The sequence below is a fragment of the Theobroma umbraticum genome, unplaced genomic scaffold (genome assembly GCF_002168275.2).
Source record: "Theobroma umbraticum cultivar Fairchild unplaced genomic scaffold, ASM216827v3 scaffold_67.0, whole genome shotgun sequence".
Taxonomy (NCBI): Eukaryota; Viridiplantae; Streptophyta; class Magnoliopsida; order Malvales; family Malvaceae; genus Theobroma; species Theobroma umbraticum.
In genome coordinates, this window is record NW_018397262.1 from 5,728,691 (window position 1) to 5,750,190 (window position 21,500).

A 21,500-nucleotide genomic window follows, 5' to 3' on the forward strand; every position below is an offset into this window, starting at 1 on the left:
CCCAATGAGGACAGACAGATCGAGCTTTACGATATGGCCGGTACTGTTGGAGCACTCAACACCAATCCATGTACAACAATCTCTTTCGTCATTCCCACTTCCCCACGAAGAGATAACAAAATCTGGGTCATCTTCTTCAGCTGCAAGGCTTTGCTTAAAGTCGAGCAGCGCTTGCCTCTCACTCTCTTTGCACTGAACTAAAACGTCAGCTTTTGCGGGTTTCTGAAGAAAAAGGACAAGTGCCAGAAATAGAACTAGGAGCAGATGAATGGAGTACTTATCACCTGACATTATAATCGTCCTGCCTGCCTTACAACGATTATGTCTCGTGTTTGAGTGCTGAGAGCTTAGACAATCCCCTCCTTAAAAGGAGGTATTGCATCGCAAATTGTTAACTATTTTGTAGTGGAAAGCAATATGTCCGGCACATGGTTAAACCACGGTCTTCATACCTTTAACACTTTCCTAATCGTGTTTTTGGGGCTATAAAAATATTTAAGGTCTTGGTCTAGTAACAGTTATTAAGTACTGTAATACAAAACGAGTTAAGTCATTATCACACTCACAAATGGAGGTGTCATTGTCACCATCTTAGACTTGGACAATTTTCTTCATTTCCTGCTTTTGCCTTTTCCCCGTTCATATCATCCAATATGTTTACAGAAACTAGCATTATATATCATTTCATGACAAAAATGTTGAGATAACCTGGCCAAGAATCAAGTCTTATATTTTGGAAATATAATTTGTCTTATATCCGCAGGTATATCAAGATATATATTATACATCGTAAGGGAACATGCAATTGACTGATGTCTGGTGTCATATATGGGAACATAATCTTGGATAATAATTAATATAATAGTAAAAAAATCAGATCATAAATACCGCATGAGTCTATTGTTCGCAATTTTTTTTTCTGTGCTTATTTTTGTTTTATATTATTTTATTATCATAGTTTTGTCTGCAACCAATTTTTCAATTCATTCCTATTATTAGGATTAAGTGTAAAATGTACTTGAACAGAGTCATCGTTTATGTTATGAAAATGTAGAGATGAATACTATATTTCAGCATGTGATATAAATTAATAAGTGTTGTTTTAATGAAATATAATTAGTTAATAATTAATTATAATAAACGTAAAGTGTAATAAAAAATAAATATTTATGTGAAATTTTTTTAATAATTCAATGGCTTTTTTACGCACTATGCCTATACTTTTCGCTTTTCAATGAAGAAAAGTAATTTAAGAAGAATCCAATTGCCAACTTATAATGCCTAAATTGAATTTAATATTTTTTTTATGTATATCTGTCTCTTAGGCAAATTAACAGCTTGTCCTAATTTATTAGCAAAAGTGAAGACTTGAATGTTAGAATATACCTTATGGTAAATAGTGAAACATGAACATTCATTTGTCACAATACACAAGAAAAATAATTAATTAATCAGCAACGGTTAGGGCTTTTGATTTGATTGTTTATTTGTAAGCGAATGAACATGAAAGTGTATAAGAGGCAACTGGTTTGGCTTGGCTCCCATTAATTTCATTCAAGAAAAAGCCATGGCAGAAATGGTAGAGACAGAGGACAGGAATTGTGCAATGAGTTGGGGCGGATATGTGGAAGAGCTGAAGAAGGCAAGCCGCATAGCAGCGCCGATGGTGGCGGTGACAGTCCTGCAATACCTTTTGCAAGTTGTATCCGTGATAATGGTTGGGCATCTCGGTCAGCTGTCTCTCGCTAGCGTTGCCATTGCTACATCCATCACCAATGTCACTGGCTTTAGCCTTCTTGTAAGTATACTCTTCCTTCCTCCCTCTCTTTTCGTTTCTGACAATTTATCTCTTGAACATCGAGAAAAAAGAATATGAGCAAACTCCATTGATGGGCCTCAAACTTTCACATCCGAACTTTTGACCGTTGCAATTTCAGTCAAGATAAAAAACAGAGGGATAGTAATAAACAGAGGAAGTCATATCCAAAATGTTTTGAATGTTAATTTCCTCAATCCTCATCACTCTGATCAATAACTAATTAACAGTATTACATGCCAAATAGTCAGGAATGGCTGGTGGAATGGAGACTCTATGTGGGCAAGCTTATGGATCGCAGCAATACAAAAAACTTGGAGTCTATACTTACAGCGCCATCATCTCCCTCATTCTTGTTTGCCCCACAATTTGCATACTGTGGATATTCATGGACAAACTGTTACCTCTCGTTGGCCAAGATACACAAATCTCCCACAAAGCTCGCCAATATTCGCTTTGGTTGATCCCAGCACTGTTTGCAAGCGCGATCCTTAAGCCATTGACGCGATATTTGCAAATGCAGAGTTTGATTCTTCCAATGCTCCTAACTGCATTTTCCATATTGTGTTTCCATGTGCCTGTATGTTGGACTCTTGTGTTTAAATTGGATTTAGGAGATCTTGGAGCAGCAATAGCCTTTAGTTTATCAACTTGGTTGAATGTGATATTGCTTGGGATTTATGTCAAGTATTCACCCACTTGTGAGAAAACTCGTTCACCATTGTCCAAGGATGCTTTTCTTGGTGTTTCTGAGTTCTTTCGCCTTGGTGTTCCTTCAGCTATAATGGTTTGGTAAGTGTTCTGTTCTTTGCAAACTAGTTTTTAATATTGAAAGATTATTAAAACCCATAGTTTCTTTTATTATGTTTTGTCTATCACAAATGTTTTCCTTTGCCATCAATTAATTAAGCCTTAAATGGTGGTCGATGGAGCTGCTAACTCTGCTATCAGGCCTTTTACCAAATCCAAAGCTAGAGACATCGGTACTATCTATCTGGTAAAGCTTCTTGGTATTTTTGTATTGACAAATTGGTCATTAGTTTGTACACCAATGATTCTGATTTCTTGTAGTCTTTTTGGTCAGCTTAACTATATCGACATTGCACTTCACTATACCATATGGTTTTGGAGCAGCTACAAGGTATTCACTAAATCTTGTTTCATTGACAAACATTAATCCAAGTTGATGCGTCCCTAAAATCAAGGTTGTGTTAATTAATTCACAGCACAAGAGTTTCCAATGAACTAGGAGCTGGGAACCCTGAACTAGCTCGGATGGCAGTCAAGGTTGGAATGTCCATGGCAACCACAGAAGCAGTCATTGTGAGCACAGCTCTCTTCTTCAGTCGACACATCATTGGATATGCTTACAGCAATGAGAAGCCAGTGGTGCACCAGGTTGCGGTCATGGCTCCTTTGCTTTGCATCTCACTGGTTACAGATAGCATGCAAGTTGTTCTTTCTGGTTCGTAATTTCTTATCAGTATTCTTCCTTTCATATCTTTTGTTGGAAGATAAAATTAATGAATTAATCTGATAAGATGATCGATTAAGAAGTAATGATCAAGTGTAGTGGACAGATTAATCTCTTATTAAATGTTTCCACCAGGAGTTGCTAAAGGATGTGGATGGCAACACAAAGGGGCCTATGTAAATCTTGGCGCATTTTATCTTATTGGATTGCCAATGGGAATCATACTTGGTTTTGTAGCACATTCAAATGGAAGAGGCCTTTGGATTGGAATAGTAGCTGGTTCAATTGTGCAAACTATCCTTCTTTCTCTTTTTGTTATCTTCAACAATTGGGATAAACAGGTTGGTTCTCATATTTTTCTCTTCTTTTTTTTTTTAGATTATCTATTATGGTCGGATCAGCTTTAAGTGATAAAATTTCATACATGTGGGTATTGTTACAGGTAGCCAAGGCCAAAGACAGGATAGGGAGATCTTCCATGGAGAATTAGTCATATTTTGGCTTTACCAAATGGAAAAGAACAACACCTACCAAAGTAATTAAGATTTACAAGTCCAATTAGAAGAGATAATGGTAAGGGAAAAATGTGGATTAAACATAATTCAAAATCATCCCTTAAAAGACTATGGAAAATTAATGATCCGTCAGCTCATTTACTTTCCATGGATGAGTGTATGTACGGCTAATTTAAAGGAACAAGCTTTCTTTTTTATGTCAAGTCAAGAAATTTATTGAAGGAAAGGACAGGGTGCAAAAGGAAAGACCGAAGAAGGTCTCTCAAGACCCATGGAAGGAAGAAAACAGAGGATTCCCTGTTTGTACCAGATAACGTAAAGCCTCCCAAGCATTTAAACCAACTAAAGCAGATGCACATGTGACAAACCGACCTCCTCCTCACAAGAAACCAATCTTGACCGTAGCTACAAGGATTGAAACAAGAACTTCATTCACCCCCACACTGTAAACATGTCATATCAGATATACCAGCCCTAGACATTACATTTTCAAAGAGAAAGTGCCAAAACAGCTATAAAAGAATCATATCTCATTTGCTCCATTTTACTGCTACTATGGATTCCAATTCCACAATTAATCCATCGTTGTTTTCCCAATCCGAGGAATCTCTTTGCACCCCACGTTGGCCTCTTAATTTTCTGGAAAAAGATTAAATCAAGCTAGCAGAGGGGAGAATTCAAGGAAGGAGGACGACACCATTTTAACACTCCATCCCACTATTTTGTCTTCTTTAACATGTTATAGGAATGTACATAAAGCTATGGGAAGAGGTCCATCTTTGAATAACATTGTTAGTTTTGAACTTTGAATATAACTCCTTTAAGAATGTTGGTTCGACTTTATTTCTTAATTTATTTTATTATTTTTTGTTTATATCATAATGCTCAAAAAAGCTCTTGAATTATTTAAGAAAATTTAAATAAATTTTTATTTTCTTGTTGTATTCAATCAAGATCTTATATTTTTATTTTTTATCAAATAAGCTATTAGTCATTAATGATGTGCAATGGTTGATTGTTTTGTATTAAATCATCTTATTTTGTGGATATTAATTTTATTATCTTTGTTATGTTAAATCTTAAATGTTAGAATTTAAAGATTAAAACTCTTGAATATTAATTTGATAGCTTGTGTGAAAGAAAATAATTATATGAATGAAAGGAAAAATGTTTTTTTATATGTTTAGATTATTGGTATATTTTATAATTATAGATGAAGTTTATAAATTTCAATGTTGCAAATTGCAAAGGACAAAAGTGATAAAATTTTGGTTCTTTTGGTCCAAAACTGAACTGATCAAATCAATTTGATGTTTAGTCTATTCGGTCTTCCTTTAAATTTGATTGGTTCTGAGATTTTCTAAAAATATTTGGTTTATTTGGTCTGTTCATATGGCGGACTAGACCACCGAATTGATCAATTGCTCATCACTATATTTAAGGATTTCTTTAGATATTATGCCTTGTTTTATTTAGGTATAATGCTCAAATAAGTCATTAAATTATTTAAGAATAATTAAATAAGCTTTTAGTCTTTTATTGTGTTCAATCAAGCCTTTATATTTTTAATTTGAGTCAAATAAACTCTTATGATTAATGATTAACTAATTGCCAATAGTAAAAAAATCACTTGTCATTTTATATTCATAAGGCGTTAACATGACAGTAATGTAAAGGGTGATCATGTTGTCATATCAAATCAATATGTTATGTCATCATCAAATGTGATATGTCAGCATGCCACATCATAATCAATTATAATATTTTAGTATGACACGTCAGCATCACACGATATAAAATGACATTTTGAGTAAGTTAATCATTAGTCATAAAAGTTTATTTGATTTAAAATGAAAAGTATAAGGACTTATTTAGTTTAAAATGAAAATATAAAGGTTTGATTAAACATAATAAAAATATAAAAATTTATTTAAATTTTTTTGAAGAATTTAAGAATTTTTTTTTATATTATGTCTTGTTTTGTTTATGATTCAGGTCATTCTAAGAGGCTTGTTTGTTTGTGAATCGTAAATTTGGGATTTTGTATTTGTATTTGTATTGATTGTGAGAATCTAATTGCCAATTGCTTACCTTTCTTTACGAACACATATGCAATGGTTGAATGTTAGTTACTCTTGAGGTTATTCTATGCTTTGTTTGTGTTAAATAAGTATATACTTAGCAACCCATTTCAAGTTTCCTTCCTTTCCTTGTCTTCGTATTTTCTCTCTGCATATAAGTTCGGTTTTTCTGTAAACATTTGGTCAGTTAAATTTTTTTTCCCAAATAATTGTTTATTTCAATTTTTAAATCTTTCAAATCAAATCAACCAAATCATTGTTGGCACAGTAATTGACTATAAGAGGTAACTTGTCTGACTTGGCTTCCATTAATTTGATTCAAGGAAAAGCCATGGCAGAAATGGTAGAGATAGAAGAAAGGAAATGGGCGGTGAGTTGGGGTGGATATGTGGAAGAGCTGAACAAGGCGAGCCGCATATATAGCAGCACCGATGGTGGTGGCTATAGTTCTGCAATACCTTGGAGTCTATACTTACAGTGCCATCATCTCCCCCATCCTTGTTTGCCCCCCAATTTGCATACTATGGATATTCATGGACAAACTGTTACCTCTTGTTGGCCAAGATACACTAATCTCCCACAAAGCACGTCAATATTCACTGTGGTTGATCCCAGCACTGTTTGCAAGCGCGATCCTCAAGCCATTGACAGGATTTTTGCAAACGCAGATTTTGATTCTTCCAATGCTCCTATATAAGTGTATTTTTCGTTTCGTGTTTCCATGTACCTGTGTGTTGGACCCTCGCGTTTAAATTGGATTTAGGAGATCCTGGAGCAGCAATAGCCTTTAGTTTATCAACTTGGTTGAATGTGATATTGCTTGGGATTTATGTCAAGTATTCGTCCACTTGTGAGAAAACTCGTTCACCATTGTCCAAGGATGCTTTCCTTGGTGTTTCTGAGTTCTTTCGCCTTGATGTTTCTTCAACTATAATGGTTTGGTAAGTGTTCTGTTCTTTGCAAACTAGTTTTTAATATTGAAAGATTATTAAAAATCATGGTTCCTTTTATTATGTTTTGTCTCTCACAAATATTTTCCTTTGCCATCAATTAATTAAGCCTTAAATGGTGGTCGATGGAGCTGCCAACTCTGCTATCAGGCATTTTACCAAATCCAAAGCTAGAGACATCGGTACTATCTATATGGTAAAGCTTTCATTTTGGTATCTTTGTTTTGACAAACTAGTCATTACTTTGCATACCAATGATTCTGATTTCTTGTAGTCTTTTTGGTCAGCTTAACTATATCGACATTGCACTTCACTATACCATACGGTTTTGGAGCTGCTACAAGGTATTCATTAAATCTTGTTTCATTGACAAACATTAATCCAAGTTGATGTGTCCCTAAAATCAAGGTAGTGTCGATTAATTCACAGCACAAGAGTTTCCAAATAACTAGGAGCTGGGAACCGTGAACTAGCTCGGATGGCGGTCAAGGTTGGAATGTCCATGGCAACCACAGGGGCAGTCATTGTGAGCACAGCTCTCTTCTTCAGTCGACACATCATAGGATATGCTTACAGCAATAAGAAGCCAGTGGGCACCAGGTTGCGGTCATGGCTCCTTTGCTTTGCATCTCACTGGTTACAGATAGCATGCAAGTTGTTCTTTATGGTCAGTAATTTCTTATCAGTCTCTTCCTTTAATAATACTAGAAGACAAAAAACCAAGATTATTTTTGTTGGAAGATTTTTCGGATAGAATAAAGGTAAGATTAAGCTATTAATTCGATAAGATGATCTGCCACGAATTACACTCCTTCGCTTAAGTATGCGATAGTTTATATGACATTTCAGTAGACGGTTCTACACAAGTCAACCAAAACTCGATTGTATTTGTTTCGACATTAATAATAATAACAAATCAGATTAAAGGAACCTATATTAGAATCAAAAGTCATATCGAATGTCATATATGCAATCACTTAATCATAAAAAAGAAAAATATTTTATTAATATGAAATTGATTACGAAGGGTCCAAGACTCGCCATCGTTGGGCCATAGGGGCAACCATAGATGTTTTACTACAAACATACCTTTACCTAGCCCAACAATCCGTCGATTACTCAACTCCTATAAAGAGTTTATGAGATTTTATAAGAATTTCACCAATAACCATTACAACACTTGAAATGGGGATATTTTTTTTTAAAGGATCTCCCCTTCTAAAGACTTAACAAATTTTTATGGAGATATCACCACAAGATGTTACATTGTTTGAAAGTGGAACACCTCCCTTACAGGTATAAAGGATTCAATCTCCCAGACAATTCTCTGCCATCATAATCTGATACAAAGTTAGCTCATGACATCCTTCCTCACTTAATCTATCGATGTCTTCATTGACTGGTTGGCTTGAAACTCTTCAATTTTTTACTAAAAGGCACATAGGTCGGTTTCTTTTTCCCGCGTGATCTCGTTAGTGATAAAGTTTAGTAGACTAATATTAATGTCTTATTAAATGTTCCACAGGAGTTGCTAAAAGGATGTGGATGCCAGCACATAGGGGCCTATGTAAATCTTGGTGCTTTTAATGTTATTGGATTGCCAGTGGGAATCATACTTGGTTTTGTAGAAAATTTAAAGGGAAGAGGCCTTTGGATTGGAATAGTAGCTGGTTCAATTGTGCAAACAATCCTTCTTTCTCTTTTTGCTATCTTCGCAAATTGGAAAAAACAGGTTGGTTCTCGTATCTCTCTCTCTTTAAATTATCTACTATGGTTGGACCAGCTTTAAGTGATAAATGTTCATACATGTGGGTGTTGTTTTAGGTAGCCAAGGCCAAAGAGAGGATAGGGAGATCTTCAATGGTGAATTAGTCATCTTTTGCCTTTGCCAAAACAACACTTACCAAAGTAATTAAGTGTTAAAAGTGACAATTAAACATAATTCAAAATCACTCACAAAAAATTAATTCTCCATGCTGCTGGGAGTCTCGAGCTGATAAGGCCACAGGCTTGCATTGGCATTCCGACTATGAGGTTAATATTCACTTTCAAAAATGAAAACTCATGATCAGTCGACTCATTTACTCTTCATGGTTGAGTTTATGAAGCAAATTTAGAGGAAAAAGCTTTCAAACTTCAAAGTACACTTTTGAAGTACTAATATTTAATTTGTGTATGTATATGTATGTATGTTAAATTTAAATATAGCTATTCAAAGTGCAATTTTTTAGTTTTTTTCCTTGTTTTAATAAAAAATGTTATTATAAATCAGGTTAATTACATAATTGGCACTTAAATTACTACTAAATGTTCAATACAAATTCGAAAGGTAATAAGTATATAAGAGATTCAAAGTACTTCGCCATTAATTAAAATCATAAGGTAATAAGAATTTCAGTTACAAAATTAGATACATTTATTCTTAATGAAATTCAGTTATTCTTTCTTAATTTAGTAGCATTAATTTCCATTTTGTCAAGAACCAAACTTTTTTTAGCCCAAAAAATTGAGAATTAGTTGAGGGATTGGCAAATTCCCTCAACCTCCCACGTTTATGGAAAAAACCCATGGAATTTGATTATGTAAATTTGAATTTAATATAGCTATTTAAATTAGTATTTTACACCAATACAACTAATATGGAATAAAATATCATAAAATTCAATTTTAATCTAAAAAATAAGAAAAAATGATCATGCAATGAAATGAACTTAACATTTTCGAATATTGAAAATACTTGAATTTGACTTAACTTGTTAGTTATGTCAAAAGGATCCATACTTGATGATTTTACTTCATCTCAACCCAATAGGGGAAATTTTTTTTTTAATTTGAAAATTGAGGTAGAGACTAGATTTTAGAGCTAAAATAGTCGAGTTTGGTCAAGGAAGGATTTAAGGCGCTCCTCCTCCCCCCTATCGTTACCATCTCTACAAGGTTACTTGATTTATTCAAATTCAATTTTCCATTAAATCAAATATGATTAATGACATTTGTCAATTTTGACTCGTTAATCTCATGATTTTATTTTACAAAAAACACTTCATTTGAAGATGGTATAAGTTTTTAAATACTCAATTTCATTTTAGTAAACAATTAATGTAAAATAACTCCCCATTGGGATCATGACATCTTTCTTGATATAGGATTAATGGTTTCTCGATACAACTGTTACATTATGGATATAATTTTTTCTCAATTAGCACGTTGTTAATAACTTCAATTCCCACATAGAGTTAAGCTATTAATTTTATACAATAAAGTTATCAAGAATATTAATTGAAAAAAAAAAATTCATAATGTGTTTGATATCACAACTCTAGCGAGAAGACATTGATCTCACATCGAGAGGATGTCATAATTTTAAGAAGAGTGATGAATTTCAGATTAAATGTATATTAAAAATAAAATTATATTTAAGGATTCATACCATTTATAAATTATGAGATGCTCTTTATGAAGATTAAATTGTAAATTCAATAAGCCCAAATGAACAATGCTGTTTTGGAAGTTAGTGTAGACCGTGACAATGGTAGAGGTTGGCTGTGTACTAAAATGGCAAGTGTGGTTTTCTCGTAATTTTATTGTAAATGCCACCGTGGAAGTGCTGTATTCCTTAAGCGTCCATACCCAAGAATATCCACCTGACAAACCAATCATCGCCGTCCACGCCGTCCCTACCCCTTCCCTCATCATCTAAACATCGTCCTTTTATTAACTACAATCCAAACGATCTCCATCTCCCCGCAAAAGGTAACAGAAACATTTCCAAATCCCTCACTCTCCCCATGGCTGCTGCTACGTTTACTTTCTCTCCAATTACTGCTCCTGCTGCCGCCTCTTCTTCTTTGGTTTCCGATCGTAGTATCTCCATTAGATTACCGGAATTTCGAGGTCTCAAGATTAAACCGAGGGCAGCGTCGGCGACTCAGGCATCCAGATCGGTGAGTCGGGATCCGCGTCGACCCGGTCGAGGTGGACGTGTTGTTTGTGAGGCCCGGGGGACGGCTGTTGATGGTCAGTTTCGTTGCTTCATTTCATTCGGCTAAATTAATTTGTTTTCTGTTTTTAATTTTGTTATTGTATTTTTAATTTGATTGTTTGCCGGGAAAGTGAAGGAAAGCGGGAGCAACGAGAAAAGATTATTTGGTGTAAAGGAAAATGAGATGAGATTTATGCAAAAGCCACACCTTTCTTACCTGAGACTCTCACAAAAGCTTAGAATTTTATTGCTTTGTAAAGCAATAAACGACCTGAGCGCAACTTTAAACTCGGTTCGTTTATTAGGTCAATTTTACTAGAATTCACTGGTTGTGTTTGTTAAAGGTGGCAAATTCGTATACGGTTTAGGGAGGGAAGCAACTCTCACCCATCCCATAAACCCCTAATTCGCCTCCTCAATATTTGAAATCGAGAATCGGTTGAAAGTCTTAAAGTTCTAACCATTGAGGTGTCTACTTAGCTGTGTTGTGGTTAAGTGTTAGAGGAATTGATTGGCTCTCATTTTGTTTACCAGTGCCCATGGTTAATCTTTTAGCAAAAAGCATGATGGAGTTTGAAACTCTTTTCTATTTTCTTTTCGGCTTGTTCACAAATGAATGTGGGAAGGAACAACAGAGAATACAGATTATTGTTTATCTTCGAACTTAATGATTAATGGTCATTCTTGTTTTCGTGGATTCTATCTTGATTGATGTGGCCTTGTCATTGTATTGAGAACTATTGTTTCGTGAATTATTTATATCTTTTTGCTTCCTCTTGAAACCTGCAGTGCCATCTGTCAAGGATGATACATGGCAGTCTCTTGTACTCGATTGCGAATTGCCTGTTCTAGTTGAATTTTGGGCTCCATGGTGTGGGCCTTGCCGTATGATCGTCCCCATAATTGAGGAACTGTCGAAGCAATATGTTGGGAAGCTCAAATGTTACAAAGTTAACACTGATGAGAGCCCTTCCATTGCAACTCGATATGGAATTCGAAGTATTCCAACTGTAATGATCTTCAAGGGTGGACAGAAGAAGGATGCAGTTATCGGCGCTGTTCCCAAATCCACCTTGACAACCTGTATTGAGAAATTCTTATAGGGTGTTAAGAAAATGTCACTTTTTTCTGGAAGTCAAGCTCTTTCTGGTGATTTCTTCTGTTGTCAACTTCCAGTGGCTCATGTTAAGATACTCTGCGTCTGAAATAAACTCATCTGTCTCTGTATAGTTATCAGAAGATCCTGTATTTTCTCTCTTTAAGTTAATGTTAATTAGTTATGTGCTTATTGTTTGAATGATTTTTTTTTTGTAGTTTGTTCTCATGTTTTCCAAATTACCGGTTTATCTTGAAGTTTACCAACTAGGAATGGGCCTGTGGGCTGCTTGCAACATGGATAAATTTTTCGTGAACAGGGAAGCAAAGTATCTGCTGGTGAGTTGACCTCTTTATTTGCTCATTTCCCTTGTCCACTTGCAGAGGGAGCAACAGGCCTGAGATTAGAGGTGTTAATATTGGCCGGCTTGGCTCAGTCTGGTCCAAACTCTTGTAAGTCGAGAAAATATGAGTTAATGAGTTAGGTCGGATCATATATTTTTTATATGAGTTATCAAAATTTCAATCCAATTCATTAATCGGGTTGGGTCAATGTATTTTTTTTATTTTTACAATTCTATTTAATAAGTTTTTTATTAATAAAATTATTTCATGATTAAATTCATAAATTGAATAATAAAAATATATTACAAACAAATAAATTACATAAAAAATAAATAAAATTTTAATCATTAACACAAACTATAATCTCATAAATATAAGTATATAATCAAATAAATAAAAACTTCAAAACTTATTTATATCCTCTTCAATTATCATCAAGCAAAATATTTGAATTTTGTTTTGGTAGCAATGTTGTTTCAAAGTCTAATCATTATAATTGTATCATCTAATATTTATTATCATAAAAAAATTAGATAATTTTAATTTTAATTAAAATTATTAATTTGATAAGTAAAAATTAAAAATATTGAAATATATAAAATAAATAATAATATTGATAACTAAATTATTAATTTTATATAATTAAATATATAAAATTATTAAATTAATTAAAATTATTAATTTTTTTTTTTTACTTGCATGGTTGGCTCACCACAACCTGAGACAGCTCACTAATTAAATGGGCTAACCAATCAAAACCCTGTTCTAATATGAATTTAAATTTTTTAAACCCAACTCACTTAATTTTTTATAAAAAATGAATCGACTCAATGGATGAATCAGGTTCATTTTGAAAAAGCTACATGAGATGTTCTGGTTGAGACTTGATGCTGGCTTTTTTTTCTTTTCTTGAACATAAGAATAAAGGCAAATCTTGTCTAAATAATCTTGATTTTAGATAGAATGATAAGGCGTTTGGTACGGTGATTAATTAACAACTAATGGTCAATCGGCAATTGTTCAAATTGTCATGTATGAGCAGATCCTCTCGTTATCATCGACCATGTGGAGTAAAAGACTGGGTGATGGTAACAGATTTTAGGCGTAGGAATTTTATGTGCAGAACATGAAGCACATGTGCAGAACATGGGATGTCTAGGAATTTGTTTAATGTTTATACCACTTGATTGATTTGCCCAATTTATACACTGGAATGTTCTCATTAGACATCTCTTCTAGGGATTAATCCTACTTGATAGGCCCTGGATTTATATGGAGAACCCTGAAGCTCTCCCCAAAGCAGTACTAGTGATTGCCTATGAGCAGTCTACTCTATTATAGTTACCATCAGGGTGTTGATTCTTCTTGAAGACAAATTGTAAACATCTCAAACTACTAATAACCATGTCTGGTTAATGGTGTAAGTCTGACATCCTGATTACTTTATAACCTTTAATTTCCTGTTTGAATTTCCCAACAATTTTTTATCTTTTATGTATGTATATGGGTAGGTATGATAAGTGAGTTATATCAAAGCTCGGTCACATAACCCTCTATCAAGTTTATTAGCAGCTTAATGTTTTTGTATCAAAGTAAGATTCATTAAGAAGACACAGAGAAGATGATCAGGACAACTGTAGATTTCACATAGAAGATTCATTAGAATGGAAAAGAAGAGGGGGGTTGGCGGGGATGGAAGGGAAAAGAGGTGGTTGAGGGGGAAGAGAATAGGAAGGAAAATTTTAATGGAAAAAGAACACAAAATGCTTATAGCTTTCAGAAGCCTGTTTATGAGCACATTGGGTCTCATAAGCCCAGTTAGTATAGAATTAGCAGGCACTTCGAATTACTGGGTTAATCTTTCTCTAATTTATTAAACTAATTTTCTTATCATTTAAATTCTTGTAAAACAGCTGTATTTCTATCCATGTTTTCCTCATTTCAGCGTGGGGTTTGGGTTTGACACGGCGGTGGTGACAGGGCTGTGCTGCTTTAAGATAATCATCCCACGTTCTTATCCTTTGAATTAGGGGGAAGCTGACATCGAATCCCGAATTTCTGTACAATCAAAATCCCTCTGTTTGAAATCTCTCCCCTCCTTGAACTTATCAAAAATCAAAACAGTAAGATCATTGAAAATATATGAATTTGTAGAACCTTCTTCATACTTCACTGTTGTGTTATAGACTACACTAAATAATATGGCAATACCATTTTTTTTTTTTTGAAGATTAACCACCTCTTGCTTTTTCTTTATTACTCATCTAATTTATGTCCATTACATTTGCTTGAAAGTAATGTTATATTGGCTCTTGTTTGTAAATTTATCATTTTGGGATTAATTGTATAATTTAACTTAAAAGAGTATGAAATATATATATATATATATATATATATATATATATATATATATATATATATGAAGCCAAGTCCACATGGTGTTGATTCCTTGATTGAATAAATATGTTAAATATATATGCTATGGTTTTAGTTCTAAGGCTGCAGACATGTCCATTATTACTGAAGTTGATAGCTACTTTATTATTAGTTTCGTGTTCCAGGCCCCCACACCAACTAGCCGACATCAAAACAACACAGGGAAATCGATAAGAAAGAAAGAAAAAAAAAAATGAAACAATGTAAGAAATAATACTTGCTTTAGAAAAGTCTACGTTTAAATCACTGGTTGATGCCTAAACTATTAGGCTAGATGTTAGGCCTTTAAAGACTTAAATAATTCAATTTCAACCTTGCATATATTTGGATCAAGTTCATGGGAACTTTGTTAGGTTGGTTTGATATTTTGACAATAAAGGTTTGAATTAACTTTTTCGACCAAACAATATTTAATCGAGAAAGTCGTAATATAAAATTAGACTAATTAAACACAATGTATAGTAAGAATTAAATATGATAGATGAACGGTTTAGGAAGTACTCGATATCATTAATAAGGTTTTATTTGCTTTTTAATGAATGTATTTTAAAATTATAATTTTATATAACGAAAAATTATGTATTTAAATATTTAATTTAATAATAAATGTATATATATATATTTTTCTTCTTGAAAAATGCTATTCCCCAATGACAAAAGTGTGGCTTGAAATGCATCTAGAATATATGAAAAGAAAACGAAAAAGGAAAAAAAAACGTTGTTGAACAATCTAATAAGCTTATTTCCACGTGTAACTCACATGGCTGCCTACTCATGTAGTTCTCTTGTAACTCAAAGATTGCTTTAGTTGTTGGATATGATCGTCTAGTCAGCAAAAATCGGAAAAACTTAATCTAAAGAAAAAATAATTATTATTCCAACAAATATAAATTTTTTATTGTTAAACTTAAGGTCAAATTAAGCTATTTTATTTTATGTTGTCACATTCTTCTGGATAGTCACTAGCTTCTAGTTCACGACCCAAAGCTTTGATTTTGTTTTGATTTTTTCTTCATTGCTGTAATTAGTCAAGTAAAAATTGTAGAATTTTTCTAGTAGAATGAATGCATAAAAAATCCAAGGTATGATCTCACTTCAATTATATATCTAATTAAGAGTCAAACCTCACTATTTATGGTGTGTCAGTGTAACTTCAAGGAAAATTCTCACTCATATTTTTTTTCCAATTGGAAAATATATTTGGTTGTGAAATTTGGGGAAAAAAAATCCAAAATGTCACTAGCTAGATATTATAATAAGTAGAAAAACAAAGTTGTAATTAAGTCATATATATTTATATATTTATATATATGAATTATGACTTGATTTTTTATTCAGTTTGGTAAAGAAATATTTGTTGAGGGGGTATTAGGTGAGTGCCAACTAATAATTATGTTTAATCACTCGAGTTTAACTATAATGAATGGGGGAAATTTGGAATTTGTATATTGATTTTAGGTAGGTATCATTGTTACGAGCCTATACTGGTAATTCAAAATTTATAATTATTAGATAAAAAAATATTCTTATATATAATTGCCAGACTTATCTCTCATATTTATAGATGTAGGTTACATGACTTTTTAAGACGTGGGTTAAGTGACATTTTATCCAATCATCTAATTATGCAACACTTTCGTTGTATTAATTCTTTTCAGAAGAGAGAAACATATTTTAATCTGAATCCACTTTGATCCTAATATTTTTCATAAGAGTCTTATATTAATAAAAGCTTAGATAAGTTTTAATACAACTTATCACAAGTCTATATTTTTAATTCAAAAGATATACACATTAAGTGAAGAAAATTTCTTATAAGCCTAAAACCCATCTTATATGTTATTGACGAGAATACACGACAACATATGTCTAAAGCCCATACTATCTATTATTGATTTGAATATGTGACAATAATATGTCTCTAAAACTCATCTTATTTGTTATTAATGTGGATATCGGATAACAATTAGCCCTTAAAACTCATCTTATTTGTTATTGACGTGGATATGTGACAGCAATATACCTTTAAAACTCATCTTATCTTTATTGATGTAGATATGTGACAACATACATTTAAAACCTATTTTATCTATTACTGATATAGATATATAATAACAATACACCTTTAAAACTTATTTTATTTGTTATTAATGTGGATATGTGACAGTAATGCTTTTAAAACTCATTTTATCTATTATTGATATAGATATATGATAATAATTTGTTTAAAACTCATTTTTTCTGTTAATGATCTGGATATGCGATAACATATTTATTTTATTAAATATTTATATATTTTTGAATTTAGTAATATTTGGTAAAAAATCATATAATGATTGTTTATTTTGTTTTTTAATGAAATTAGAATAAATTTTAACTTTTTTTCCTTAACTAAATGAATCTAAAAAAGGAAAATGGCTAGGAGGTGTCAAAATAAATAAATAAAGAAAAGAAAAAAAAGAAAAAGCAAAATCCACACAAAAACAAAGGCGGACGCGGCAGCTGTTTCATTTTCACCCACTGGAAAATCAACCAGAAATCAAAAAACATAACAACACGTGGGTGCCCAATTTTGCCTCTATAAATACGAACACGTCTTTTCTTCTTTGTCGTCTCCTTCCCCTTAATATCACCCTCATCAAAAGCTAAACACAGGAACAATCCAATTTCTTTGGTCTTTTGTTGTCTCTTGAAACAATCCTGGTTTTTTTATTAAAACCCAATTTTCTCTTTGGTCTGTTTCAGCTTCTTCTTTACTGGTAAGTTCTATCTCCATCTCTCTCCCAGGTTCTCATGCTTTCTTTCTTCTTTGGCTTTTTGTGGGTGTCTGGTTAGATCCTGTTTTGGGTGTTTTTGAAGGGGTGAAACTTTTTTTATCCTTGGCTTGATTTTACATCTGGTAGGTTAAATGTGGAGATATATAATGATAGAGGAGGTTTTTTATTTATTTATTTATTTCGGGTTTCGGGTTCTTGAATTAATTGCCTAATTTAAAGATAATTTTTTTCTTGAAAGGGAATTGATTGAAAAGAAGGATGTGATTTGGTAAAATCTAGCTTAGATTATTGATGCTTGTTATATTAGTTTCATTGTTATTACCTCAAGAATATTAAGTTGACTTTCGAAAATTAAATATGTAACTTTTTTCTAGATTTTTAAAAAAAATTTTCATTTAAGATTTGCTGTAGAAAGATTGTAATTGGAACGATAGTATTTTGATGAGCGTAATTAATTGTGATAACAGCTTCGTTTTCAATTTTTTTGAGTTTTGAAATTGTAACAAAAGCCAATTCTTATTGCATAATGTATCTGTTTTACATTGGTTCCTTTTCTTTGGGTTGCATATAAACTCTGTTTGTTTGTTTTTTTTTTTCCATATATGACAGAATCAATTCTATATATGAAGTTGTTCATTTGATTTCATATTTTTAATTGATTCTTCAACTCTGGTAATAATCCTTAATTTAACGTGAATTGTTTCCTTTGTGTATAGAATTCTGCCAATCTTAGAATAAAATGTCATGTTCTGTGATTTGGTGACTATTTCTTGTAATTTGATAGCACTTCCTTATATTTGCTTCTTCTAATATGGGAAAAGAATTAGAGGGAACAGGTATTCTGCCTTTTCAATAGCGAGTTGTGTTTGATTTAGTTGAAGAGCAAATAGTTTTTCGATAATTTATTAAATTGGGGAAAGTTAGCTTTCTCATCTTTCTCTCCCATAAATAAAGAATAAGATATGAGGAAAAGAGAAAGTTGTCTGCCATCAGAAGTTCCTAATTGGGAATCAAGAAATTGTTCAGTAGATCAACTAATAAAAGCAGTTGGCTTTGTTTCCTCTTAAGCTAAAAATATATTAAATTAACCATTGTTATCTGGATCTTCAACTTAAATATTTAAGATTTTAAGTTTTAGCTGATGGAGAAAATCATAGTAATTTTCAGTTCTTAAAAGTCCCGTTCCTTGTTCCATTTGTGATCCTTAGATGTGTGTGGGTGTCTTAAATAACAATTGCATTCAACAACCTTTTGGTGCTCTGGCTTGAGGGGGAGAGAGAGACAGTGCCAGCTCATAGGGCTCATCTTAATTTATGTTGCTGGTATTCAAGGCATCATTCTCTACCTTCCTTTATTGTGGTTACATGAAGGTGGAGGGCTCTTTGTTATTATTTTGTTTTACGCATCTTATTGATGATTGGTGGGTGAGCAACCTCTACCTTCTGCTTAGTAGTTTATCTATTTGAAGCCAATCTGGCAGGATCATATCTCTATATCCTGTTTTATGATTAGTTTGCTTAGAATGCTGTACTTATCTGTTTCGCTGGATGCTTTAGAAGTTCTCTTTTATTTAGGAGCACCCTGATAATCTTTGCTTTTAGACATTTTTCTGTAAATAATTGTGCTTGTAAGAGATAGTTCCTGCAATCTACTGAACATTTTGCTTTCATATTTGATGTAGGGAAGTGATATAATCTAACCTCTTTCTCTTGTCTGCGTCTGTATTTCAAATTATCCTCTTTGTGATTGTTTTACCTGTGTGTACTTACATCTAAGCTGTTTACATCTTAACAGAATGGCTATGGAACCAAACTTCTTTGAGCAAGAGGCGAACTTTGAGTCTGATGGAGATATTTTACTCAAGCAGAAATGGAATCAAATACCAGCACCTACAAAAGATTCGGAGAAGGATGCTGGTGGCTTTGATTGCAATATTTGCTTTGACTCAGCACAAGATCCTGTAGTCACCCTCTGTGGTCACTTGTACTGCTGGCCATGCATTTACAAGTGGCTTCATGTCCAAACTTCTTCCCTTGATGCCGACCAGCAACACCAGAACTGCCCTGTGTGCAAGGCAAACATCTCGTCGAACTCATTGGTTCCACTCTATGGCCGTGGTACATCTTCAGACTCTGAATCCAAGAATCCTCAGTCAGATCTGGTCATTCCCCAAAGACCACCTCCTTCTGGATTGAACTCAATAATCAGCTCCTCGCATCAAAGTCAGCGACTTCGTGAAAATTTTTTCCATTCTCAGTCTCAGTCATTTCATCACCAGGGATACTTCCCTCATGGAGGTTATGCAACCTTGGCATCATCTAACCTTGGTGGTATTGCGATGACAAATTTCTTCAATCCAATGATTGGGATGTTTGGGGAGATGGTCTATGCTAGGATTTTTGGGAGCTCAGACACAAGCTTGGTTGCTTATCCTTACCAAGCTTCTTACCCTTTCTTTGGGAATAACAACAATCTTAGGATGAGAAGGCAGGAAATGCAGTTTGACAAGTCCCTTAGTAGAGTATCTATCTTTCTTTTCTGTTGCCTTATTCTTTGTCTTCTCTTGTTTTAAAAGAATTAGCTTTGAGTTTGTATAGTTGTAAAAAGATAAGTCGATGAACAAAACCAAACAGAGTTATTGTTAGAAAATTTGTGGGGAACTCACTTGTGAGCTTTCTTCCTGAGATATTTGTATGTATATAGTACTATCATTTTTCAACAATTGGGAATGAACATGCTTCCTATGATTTTATCATACTTCTGCTTGTCCTTTGTCAAATTAGTTTCAATAAGTAGACGCAGGTGCAGCTAAACACGTTCTTTGATGGTTGTTCCTTACATGGAAGGTAACAAGTTAGTTTACTCTTAACTGTTGCAGAAGTTTAAGCCTCAGGTTTGGACACCACCATTTGAATCCTCCATATAGAATAGGAAAGCTCCCTTAGTGGAGTTTGGAATATTCTCTTTTGTGAAATTCTCGAGCAAATCAAGTATCATTGAGTCTTATAGGAGATGAGCTCCCCAGGCCACAGGTTTATTGTCCCTACTGACTTGGAATATGCAGTCTGTATGCCACTGAAGTTTCCACCATTATACCATATTCCCCCATTTGCTTAGCTCCGTTCTTTAATTTGTTTTCGCACATGGAATGGAATATGGCAAAGGGGTTCGCAATTGGATTTGTTACATAGGGAACAAAGTGAAAAAGGGGAACAATTCAACTGGAAAGAATGACCTTTGTTCAAACTTGAGACCTCTAGATTTTCCACCTAAAATTTCGTCACTAAAGCACTCAAGCCAAGCCCTTGATTATAAAAACTTTCGTGGATGAAGGGTTTCTTTCTTTCAATCTTTATTTATTTGGGGTGGTTGTGTTCCATCTGTCGACGAGAACCGACTATTCAACTCCTACACTACATAAGTATCTATTCATATAGTATACTAAAAAAGAAAGAACGCCCATCATAATTGGTGCCATCGTCAAACTTATTAAGGGTAATAAAAGGGGGACACAGTTCAAGTTTGACTGTTCTAATCTCTGTTAACTTCAAAGACGTATTCTTTTCCTTTGATATCTTCCTCTTGAAAGTAGTCTTTCAAACAACCTTTTTGACATGACTACGACGTATACAAGTTAGATTCCAATTCTGATTTTCTTCTAGTCGGTGATGCATACTATTATCAAATTGGCAGACTCTGTTACCTATCTTTATTTTCCCTGTGCCTTACTTGATGAAGTGATTCACACGAAACAAACAGGAAGTTAACACTCATTTCTGTTTTTGATTTGCCATTGCAAATGGCCCATACTTTCTTTTCAATATGAATGAAATATATTCTTCGATTTTGTGCTTTCTTTTCAGCAATTGCAAACCAACATTCTCAAGATTAGACAAAAGAGCAAAAATGGGGGAAAAGTCTCACTCTCTTGCCCGCCACGTGCTTATCCAACATGAATCATGCACCTATTTTATTTCTTGGTATTTTAAGTTATATAAGAGAAACATATCATATCCTACAAAATTTTAA

The 21,500-nt window shown here is 33.4% G+C and overlaps 3 protein-coding genes and 2 pseudogenes across 3 annotated transcripts; 4 read left to right on the forward strand and 1 right to left on the reverse strand.

The window, feature by feature from the left end:
- LOC110419846 (uncharacterized) overlaps nucleotides 1–291 on the reverse strand; it is a 4,345-nt pseudogene extending 4,054 nt beyond the window's left edge.
- A 1,288-nt stretch (nucleotides 292–1,579) lies between these two features.
- On the forward strand, nucleotides 1,580–4,156 carry LOC110419752 (protein DETOXIFICATION 2-like). The gene is made up of 7 exons (XM_021432847.2): nucleotides 1,580–1,798; nucleotides 2,064–2,608; nucleotides 2,727–2,813; nucleotides 2,901–2,957; nucleotides 3,043–3,281; nucleotides 3,426–3,631; nucleotides 3,733–4,156. The coding sequence occupies exons 1-7, from the start codon at nucleotides 1,607–1,609 to the stop codon at nucleotides 3,778–3,780; spliced, it is 1,374 nt and encodes a 457-aa protein (XP_021288522.2). The 5' UTR covers nucleotides 1,580–1,606; the 3' UTR covers nucleotides 3,781–4,156.
- Nucleotides 4,157–6,226: 2,070 nt separating this feature from the next.
- Nucleotides 6,227–8,708, forward strand: LOC110418846 (protein DETOXIFICATION 12-like; annotated as a pseudogene).
- A 1,768-nt stretch (nucleotides 8,709–10,476) lies between these two features.
- On the forward strand, nucleotides 10,477–12,115 carry TRX-M4 (thioredoxin M-type 4). Its single transcript, XM_021432272.2, has 2 exons — nucleotides 10,477–10,853; nucleotides 11,608–12,115. Exons 1-2 carry the CDS (start codon nucleotides 10,625–10,627, stop codon nucleotides 11,919–11,921), a joined length of 543 nt encoding a protein of 180 aa, XP_021287947.1. The 5' UTR covers nucleotides 10,477–10,624; the 3' UTR covers nucleotides 11,922–12,115.
- Nucleotides 12,116–17,293: 5,178 nt separating this feature from the next.
- On the forward strand, nucleotides 17,294–20,228 carry RMA3 (RING membrane-anchor 3). The gene is made up of 2 exons (XM_021432745.2): nucleotides 17,294–17,453; nucleotides 19,266–20,228. The coding sequence occupies exon 2, from the start codon at nucleotides 19,267–19,269 to the stop codon at nucleotides 20,041–20,043; it is 777 nt and encodes a 258-aa protein (XP_021288420.1). The 5' UTR covers nucleotides 17,294–17,453; nucleotide 19,266; the 3' UTR covers nucleotides 20,044–20,228.
- Nucleotides 20,229–21,500: the final 1,272 nt, after the last annotated feature.